General features: G+C 63.6%; 2 protein-coding genes across 2 annotated transcripts; both read right to left on the reverse strand.

Moving 5' to 3' along the window:
• Nucleotides 1–274: 274 nt before the first annotated feature.
• On the reverse strand, nt 275–3612 carry LOC102089471 (beta-1,3-galactosyltransferase 2). Its single transcript, XM_065043835.1, has 2 exons — nt 3478–3612; nt 275–1516 (listed from the first exon to the last, which is right to left on the reverse strand). Exon 2 carries the CDS (start codon nt 1506–1508, stop codon nt 492–494), a length of 1017 nt encoding a protein of 338 aa, XP_064899907.1. The 5' UTR covers nt 1509–1516; nt 3478–3612; the 3' UTR covers nt 275–491.
• A 941-nt stretch (nt 3613–4553) lies between these two features.
• Nucleotides 4554–9248, reverse strand: QTRT1 (queuine tRNA-ribosyltransferase catalytic subunit 1). The gene is given in 11 exon segments (XM_065043840.1): nt 4554–4863; nt 4942–5026; nt 5128–5237; nt 5381–5456; nt 5532–5670; nt 6528–6643; nt 6885–6963; nt 7051–7102; nt 7104–7190; nt 8067–8135; nt 8752–9248. Coding segments are annotated over 11 exon segments (1218 nt in total). The 5' UTR covers nt 9001–9248; the 3' UTR covers nt 4554–4707.
• Nucleotides 9249–9441: the final 193 nt, after the last annotated feature.

Genomic DNA, 9441 nt, shown 5'->3' on the forward strand with positions numbered 1-9441 from the left:
GTTCTTCAATTTTTTGAGGAAAACTGTCCCAAAAAATGGCGGACGAGGGTCCCTGAGGGACCTGAGGTTTGGAGCTGGAGACTGACCCAAAATCCAGTGAATTCAATGGGTTCTGGCACAAGAAGGGGGGACGGTGACACCTGGGGACACTCTGGTGATCTCATCTAAGGGGGACATGTCACATTTTTCTTCAGTTCTTCCAGTTTTTGGGGGGAAAACTGTCCCAAAAAATGGCGGACGGGGGTCCCTGAGGGCCCTGAGGTTTGGAGCTGTAGACTGACCCAAAATCCAGTGAATTCAATGGGTTCTGGCACAAGAAGGGAGGACGGTGACACTTGGGGACACCGCGGTGACCCCGACTGAGGGGAACGCGTCACCTTTTCCTTCAGTTTTGGCGGGAAAGCCATCCCCGAGGTTTGGAAACACCCCCAAGATCCCAAAAGCGACCAAACCCGGTGTCCCCGAGCTCGGGACGGCGCCACCGGCACCGACTACGGGGGACAAGTGCCGTTTTCCTCCTGGAAATGCGGCCAGAGCCGCAGCAGCTCCCGGGGCTGGTAGTGATGGACCATGACGAGGCGGGAGAAGCGGCAGCGCTCGTATTCCAACCGGAACATGTTGAAGACGCCGGGCGGGCCGTCGGTGACGCCGACCCCCAGGGCGTGCAGGCAGATCCCCACAAACGAATCCTCCATGTTGATCACCGGCAACGTCTGCGCCACGCCGTAGATTTTGGGGGCTAAATCCCCCGAAATGACGTACGCGGGGCCGCCGCAGTACGGCGGGTACGTGGCGTTGGGGTAGATCTCCCACGGGACGAACCACTTGTAGGCGCGGTTGCGCAGCGGGCCGGTGTTGCGGTAGACGTGGCCCGTCACAAAGTTGTGCTTTTTGGGCAAAAGGAAGCGCCGCACGAGGTATTTGAGGTTGAGGAAGACGTCGCGGTCGGCCTTCACCACGTAGCTGGCGTTGGCGCAGTGTTTGCTCACCCACTCCAGCCCCATCAGCGTCTTCAAGGTCAAGTTGTTGTAGGTGTCTATGAAGTCTTGCTGGATGATGTCGCGGTAGACCTGGCTTTCCTCCTCCAGCACCGGCCGCAGCTCCTCGCCGAAAACCGGGTGGACGCCGACGAGGAAAAGCCGCAGCATGGCAACCCCCGGCACCGAAGCCTCGTCCCCCCACGTCCTCCGGACGGCGTCTCGCCCCGCGGTGTCCCCCGGCTCCGTGGCCACCAGCAGCACCAGGAACGGCGGCCGCTCGCGGCATTTCTGCGGCTCGTTGAGGAGGAAGCGGTAAGGATGGGGGTACGGGGGCTGCAGGGGGTGCCGGCTGGGCGCCGGTTTGGGGGTGGCGTCGCCGGGGGGCGCGCGGTGCCAGCGGAACCCCCCCCGCGCCGGCGGGGTGACGGCGACGGTGGCGTCGGGGGAGCGGTGCAGGCGCAGCCCCAGCAGGGCCAGCGACACCGCGACTGGGACCAGTAAGAGGCGCGTGCTGGGGTGCAGCTTCATGGTGGGACCTGGGGGAGACACGGGGGGTGAGCGAGGGGAACCGGGCAACCGCGATGGGGGGGTTGGCAACCGGAATGCGGAGCTTGGCAACGGGAGAACCTGCGCGCTGCGCCCACAAATGGGCGTTCGGCACCCAAAAAGTGAGGGGATGGGGCAGCCGAAGACCCCCGCGCCTGGCACACGAAACCCCGGCCATTTGCACCCAATAAAACGGGTGTTTGGCACCCAAAAAAACAGGTGTTTGGCACCCAAAATAAGAGGCATTGGGCACCCAAAACTGGGCACTTGGCACCCCAAAAATAAGGGACTTGGGCACCCAAAATACCCCTGCGCTTGACACCCAAAACCCCAGCAATTGGCACCCAAAACTGGGCACTGGGCATATGACAGGCATTGGACACCCAAAACCAGTCACTTGGCACCCAAAAAAATAAGGGAATTTGGCACCCAAAAAATTAGGGAACTGGACACCCAAATCCCCCGTTCTTGACACCCAAACCCCGGCAATTTGCACCCAAAAAAATGGGCACTGGGCACCCAAAATAACAGGCACTTGGCACCCAAAGCTGGGCACTTGGCACCCACCCAGGGCTTGAGTGGCACCCAAATCCCGCTCATTTGCACCCAAAACTGGGTGATAAGAGGCTCTGGGTGCGATAATGGGGGGACACACGGGGGTCCCAGTTCACCCCAGTTCTCCCAGTTCACCCCAATTCCCCCAGATCACCCCAGTTCTCCCAGTTCAACCCCCAGTGCAGCTCCCAGTTCTCCCAGTTCACCTCAAGGTGCAGCACTCAGCCCTCCCAGTTCACCCCAGTTCACCCCCAGTGCAGCTCCCAGTTCTCCCAGTTCACCTCAAGGAGCAGCGCTCAGCCCTCCCAGTTCACCCCATTTCTCTCAGTTCAAACCCAGTGCAGCTCCCAGTTCTCCCAGTTCCCCCAGTTCTCCCAGTTCACCCCCAGTGCAGCTCCCAGTTCCCCCAGTTCACCTCAAGGTGCAGCACTCAGCCCTCCCAGTTCACCCCAGTTCCCCCAGTTCACCCCCAGTGCAGCTCCCGGTTCTCCCAGTTCACCCCATTTCTCCCAGTTCACCCCCAGTGCTGCTCCCAGTTCTCCCAGTTCTCCCAGTTCACCTCAAGGAGCAGCGCTCAGCCCTCCCAGTTCACCCCAGTTTACCCCAGGATTGCAACACTTGACCTTTCCCAGTTCACCCCAGTTTCCCCTGGGGAGCAGCGCTCAGCCCTCCCAGTTCACCCAGTTTCCCCAGTGCACCACTCACCCCCTGCCCAGTTCTCGCTTGTTCGGTGACTCCTCTTGCAGCTCCCAACCCTTCCCAGTGGCTCCCAGTTTACCCCAGTGGCTCCCAACTCAACCCGGCTCCTGCTCCCAACCCTTCCCAGTGGCTCCCAGTCCCTCCCAGTTCACCCCAGGCGCTGCTCCCAGCGCTTCTCAGTCTGTCCCAGTTGCTCCCAGTCTGTCCCAGTTCACCCCAGGTGTCGCACCCAGCGCTTCTCAGCCTTTTCCAGTCTCTCCTAGTGGTTCCCAGTCTGTCCCAGTGGCTCCCAGTTCACCCTGGGTGTTGCTCCCAGTCCCTCCCAGTGGCTCCCAGTTCACCCCAGGTGCTGCTCCCAGCCCTTCTCAGTCTGTCCCAGTTGCTCCCAGTCTCTCCCAGTTCACCCCAGGTGCTGCTCCCAGCCCATTTCACTCTCTCCCAGTCTGTCCCAGTTGCTCCCAGTCTCTCCCAGTTCACCCCAGGTGCTGCTCCCAGCCCATTTCAATCTCTCCCAGTCTGTCCCAGTTGCTCCCAGTCTCTCCCAGTTCACCCCAGGTGCTGCTCCCAGCCCTTCTCAGTCTCTCCCAGTTGCTCCCAGTCTGTCCCAGTTCCCTCCAGGTGCTGCTCCCAGCCCATTTCAATCTCTCCCAGTTGCTCCCAGTTGCTCAGAGTCTCTCCCAGTGGCTCCCAGTCTCACCTGCCCAGGTGCGCCTGTCCCAGTGGCCGCGGGGGTGACCCGGCGGTGACAGAAATCGTTGGTGACGGTGACGCAGCCACGGTCACCCCACCCCATCCACAAACTTCCTCCTGCGGCTGCCGGTGACGCACGGACCCCCCCAAGTGACACCCCCAGCCTGGGGACAGCAGGACGGGGGGGGCACGGGGGGCTGGGGACATCGAGACCCTGGGGGGGGTCACAGGGGGCTGGGGACATCAGGACCTGGGGGGGTCACAGGGGGTTGGGGACATAAAGACCCCGTTGGGGGGGTCACAGGGGGCTGGGGCCATCAGGACCTCATCGGGGGGTCACAGGGGGTTGGGGACACTGGGACGTGGGGGGGTCACAGGGGGTTGGGGACACTGAGACCTGGGGGGGGGGGGCACAGAGTGTTGGGGACATCAGGACCTGGGGGGGTCACAGGGGGTCGGGGACATTCGGACCCTGTGGGGGGTCACAGGGGGTCGGGGACATCAAGACCCCGTGGGGGGGTCACAGGGGACTGGGGACACTGAGACCTGGGGGGTCATAGGGTGTTGGGGACACCCGGGGGTGTCACAGGGTGTTGGGGACACTGAGACCGGGGGGGGGGGCACAAACACCCAGGGGGGGTTGCCAGGGTGTTGGGGACATCGGGACCCCATGGGGGGGTCACAGGGTGTTGGGGACACTGAGACCTGGGGGGTCATAGGGTGTTGGGGACACTGAGACTGGGGGGGGGGGGGGCAAAAACACCCAGGGGGGGTTGCAGGGTGTTGGGGACATCAGGACCCCATGGGGGGGTTCACACAGTGTTGGGGACATCAGGACCTGGGGGGGTCACAGGGTGTTGGGGACACCCGGGGGGGTCACAGGGTGTTGGGGACACTGGGACTCCATGGGGGGGTTCACACAGTGTTGGGGACACCTGGGGGGGAGATTTCCCGTCCCTTTGTCACCTCCGGTCCCATTTCCATAGGGACAAAGGCCACCAACGTGTCCCGCAGGGAGCGTCCCCTGGGCGGGGCGCGTCCCCAGCCCTGTCCCTTGTCCCCCCCCATTCAGACCCCCACAAATTCCCACCAACAAACTTTATTTAACCACCCCCCCCCCCCTTAAAAAAACATCACAACCCAAATAGTAAAAAAAAACCACAAAAAAAGTATAAAAATAGATGTAAAACCACCCTGGGGGGGGCATGGGGGGTTTGCCCCCCCCCGGGTCGGGGGGTCAGTCCAGGGTGATGCCGACGCTCCCCAAAGCCTCGCGGACCCAGGGGGGGACACCCGCGGGTCCCCCCCCGTACATGGTGGCCATGAACTGGCGGACGAACTGTGGGAAGCGCTGGGCCTGGATGCTCTCGCGGATGGATTCCATCAGCTGTAACTGCGCGGGGGGGTAATTAACAGTTAATTAAGGGTGGGGGGGGGGGTTAATGAAGGGGGTGACCCCCCCACGCCGCACCTGATAGGCGATGTTGTGCACGGTGAGGTGGTGCAGGGCGGCCGGGTCGGTGCGGAGCAGCGCGTGGAGGAACGCGCGGCTGTGCCTGGGGGGCGTAATTAACAAAAAGGGGGGGGAATAATTAAATAAAGAGGGGGGGGACTATAGGGGGGGGCAGGGCCCCCCCATAACCCCCCCCCAACCCACCGGCGGCATGTGGGGCAACCGCAATTCTCATCGATGGGGCGGAAATCGCGGGCGAATTGTTGGTTCTTGAGCTGTAGGGACCCCCAAGGGACGAGAGCGGAGCCGAAACGCTGCGGGGGGGGGGGGGGGGGGGATAAATGGGGGGGGTCAGAAATAAATTAGGGGGTCAGAAATAAATTAGGGGGTCAGAAATAAATTGAGGGGGTCATGTGTGACCCCCCCAACTTCAAACCACCCCCCAAAACGAACTCACGGCCGTGCGGGTGGGGAAGACGCAGTCGAACATGTCGCAGCCCAACGCGACGCAGACGACCAGGTCGGTGGCGTAACTGGGGGGGGGGGTGTTTTTTTGGGGGGGTGAACCCCAAAATAACGCCCCCCCCGCCCCCCCCCATCGGACTTACCCCACCCCCATGAGGTAGCGCGGCTTGTCGGGGGGCAGCAGGTCGGTGCTGAGCTTCACCATGCGCCAGAATTGGGCCTTTTCCTCCCCCCCGCTCAACCCCCCGATGGCGAAACCGGGGACGGGGCGGGCGGTCATGGCTGGGGGAGGAGGAGGAGGAGGGTGAGGAAGGTCAGGGGGTGAGGATGGGGAGGAGGATGAAGGTCGGGGGGGGGTGAGGAAGGTCAGGGGGATGAGGAAGGTCAGGGGGTGAGGATGGGGAGGAGGATGAGGATGGGGAGGAGGATGAAGCTCGGGGGGGGTGAGGAAGGTCAGGGGGGTGAGGAGGAGGAAGGTTGGGGGAATGAGGAAGGTCAGGGGGTGAGGATGGGGAGGAGGATGAGGATGGGGGGGGTGAGGAAGGTCAGGGGGGTGAGGATGATGAGGATGGTGATGGGGAGGAAGGCTGGGGGGATGATGAGGATGATGATGATGGATGGGGAGGATGAGCAGGAAGGTGGGGGGGGATGATGATGGGGATGAGGATGGTGATGGGGAGGAAGATGGAGATGATGAGGATGGTGATGGGGAGGAAGGCTGGGAGGATGATGAGGATGATGATGGGGATGGGGAGGATGGGGAGGAAGGCTGGGGGTGATGAGGATGATGATGGTGATGGGGAGGAAGGCTGGGTTGATGAGGATGATGAGGATGATGATGGGGATGGGGAGGATGGGGAGGAAGGCTGGGGGTGAGGAGGATGATGATGGGGATGGGGAGGAAGGCTGGGGTGATGAGGATGGTGATGGGGATGGGGAGGAAGGCTGGGGTGATGAGGATGGTGATGGGGAGGAAGGCTGGGGGTGATGAGGATGATGATGAGGATGGGGAGGAAGGCTGGGGGTGATGAGGATGATGATGGGGAGGAAGGCTGGGGGATGATGAGGATGATGATGGGGATGGGGAGGAAGGCTGGGGTGATGAGGACGATGATGATGCTGAGGCCGAAGGTCGGTACCTTGCAGGCAGCGCGTGCGCAGCGCCGGGTCCAGCCCCCCCTGCACGATGGCGAAGAGCAGCTGGCGCTGGGGGGGCGGGTGGGCGGCCAGACAGCGATCGAGCCAGCGGACAGACCTACGGACAGCGGGTAAGACAGCAGACAGACCTACGGACCTATAGGGCCTTAGGGGGGGAGGCGGGGGGGGGGTCCAGGGTGGGTTTGGGGGTTCCGGGGGGGTCTGGGGGACCCAGGAGGGGTTGGGGGTATCTGGGGGGTTTGGGGTTATCTGGGGGGGTCTGGGGGTGTTTTGGGGGGTCTGGGGGGGTGCAGAGGGTTTTTTGGGGGGGTTCGGGGTTTTTTTGGGGGGGTCCCCACCGCTCCATGGCCTCCTGGACGCGCGGCCCCCCCGTGGTGCTGCTCACCACGTCGTCCAGCTGCATCATGATATCAGCGCCTGGGGGAGGGGGGGGAGGTTTTTTGGGGTGTCCTGTGACCCCCCCATATTGATTTTTGGGGGTTCAACTCCCCCCCAAGGACTCACCCAGGGCCTTCTGGATGTCGATGGATTTCTCGGGGGTCAGCAGGAGGGGGGGGGCCGCCGTGGGGGGGGCAGAAGTGCACCCCCTCCTCTGTCACCTCCGCCAGTGCTGCCAGCGACACCATCTGGAACCCCCCGCTGTCCTGGGGGGCACAGGGGGAACCCCAATAATGGGGGGAACCCCAATAGTGGGGGGAACCCCAATAGTGGGAGGGGGAACCCAATAATGGGGGGGGCAACCCAATAATGGGGGGAACCCCAATAATGGGAGGGGGAACCCCAATAGTGGGAGGGGAAACCCCAATAGTGGGGGGGGCAACCCAATAATGGGGGGAACCCCAATAATGGGAGGGGGAACCCCAATAGTGGGAGGGGAAACCCCAATAATGGGGGGGGCAACCCAATAATGGGGGGAACCCCAATAATGGGAGGGGGAACTCAATAATGGGGGGGGAACTCAATAATGGGGAAAACCAATAATGGGGGGAACCCCAATAATGGGGGGAACCCAATACTGGGGGGGAAACCCAATAATGGGGGCAACCCAGTAATGGGGGGAACCCAATAATGGGAGGGGGAACTCAATAATGGGGGGGAACCCAATAATGGGGGGGTATCCCAAATAAATGGGGGGAACCCAATAATGGGGGGGAACCCCAATAATGGGAGGAGGAACCCAATAATGGGAGGGAAACCAAATAATGGGGGGGACCCAATAATGGGGGGGACCCCAATAATGGAGGGGAACCCCAATAATGGGGGAGGGGAGATGAGAGGGACATTGATAATGGGGCTGGGGATGGACACCCTGATAATGGTGAAGACACATGGGGGTCCCCAATAATGGGGTTGGGGGGTGGTCAAAAGGGGACACACCCAGGTAATGGGGGACACACACTGATGATAGGAGGGTGACCCCAAGAATGGAGCTGCGGGGTGGTTGGGGGGGATGTTGGGGTCCGGGTTGGGGGGGGTCTGGGGGTGTGTGTCCCGCCGGGTGGGGTCCGGCCCCCCCTCACCGTCAGCAGGTTGTGGGGCCAGTCCATGAAGCGGTGCAGCCCCCCCGCGCGTCGCATCAGCTCCGGGCCCTGCGGGGGGGGGGAAAACGGGTCAGACCGGCGGGCACAGGGACCCGGGGGCGGCGTGGGGACACCCGGGGGGCGGGGCAAGCGCGAATCGGGGGAGGGGCCAACCCAATGGCGTATGGGCCGTGCTTACGTGAGGGGCGTGGGCAAATAGGGGGCGTTGCCTCACGAGGGGAGTCGACTTTTATGGGTAAAGAGGCGGAGCCATCAGGGTGAAGGAGGCGCGGCCACGAGGGGGCGTGGCTTCAGGGGCTCCTTCGAGGGCCGTTTATGGACAAAGGGGCGGAGCCATCAGGGCGAAGGAGGCGCGGCCACGAGGGGGCGTGGCTTCAGGGGCTCCTTCGAGGGACGTTTATGGACAAAGGGGCGGAGCCATCAGGGCGAAGGAGGCGCGGCCACGAGGGGGCGTGGCTTCAGGCGTGCCTTCAAGGGACGTTTATGGACAAAGGGGCGGAGCCATGAGGGCGAGGGAGGCGTGGTCGCCAGGGGCGTGGTTTTCTGGGCGCCTTTAAAAGACTTTTGGCGCAAAGGGGCGTGGCCTCCGCGGGGCGCGCCCGTTCCCGCGCCCGCCGCTCCCCGGTGGGTCCCTCCCGCTGCCCCCGCCCGTCCCGCCGCTCACCGGCCGCGTGCCCAGGTGGAAGGTGTTTCCGAGGCAGATGCGGCAGCCGAGCGCCGCGAGCTGCGCCGCCGTGACGCCCTTGGCCGTGCCGCGGGTGCCCACGGGCATGAAGACCGGGCAGGGGACGGGGCCGTGCGGCAGCAGCAGCTCCCCGGCCCGCGCCCGGCTGCGCCCGCACTCCGCCGTGATCCGCAGCAGCGGCGCCGCTCCCGCTCCCGCTCCCGGTCCCGCCGCCAGGGCCGCCGCCATCTTCCCGCTCTCCCCGCTCCACACGTGACGCGCGCTTCCCGCCGGATGTGGCCGTTACCAAGGGCAACGCGCCCGCCATGTTGAGGCTGCGGGGCCCGGGTGCGTACAGGGAAGCTCTGGGGGTTTTCCCCGCGGGGGGAGCGGGTTGTGGTGCAACCCCCCCCCAGTTCACCCACTGGTCCGTACTGGGAAGCTCATGGTGCGGGGAGGTGTGAAGTAAAGACCCCCCCAAGGTGACCGCCGTGGCTGGGGGTCCCCCGGGGGATTTGGGGGGGGGTCAGCCCGGCTTCGCCGTGGGGAGTGCGCGTTTACACGGGGGTCTACGGTCACTGGGCTGCACCCGGGAGGGCGGGCAAGGAGTTAAGCAGCCAACCATCTGGCAGGATTTGTTGATTGACAGCTGGCTTAGCGAATGGCGAGAGGGTTTTGTCCGGCTTCCCT

Source organism: Columba livia, chromosome 30 (assembly GCF_036013475.1).
Source record: "Columba livia isolate bColLiv1 breed racing homer chromosome 30, bColLiv1.pat.W.v2, whole genome shotgun sequence".
Taxonomy (NCBI): Eukaryota; Metazoa; Chordata; class Aves; order Columbiformes; family Columbidae; genus Columba; species Columba livia.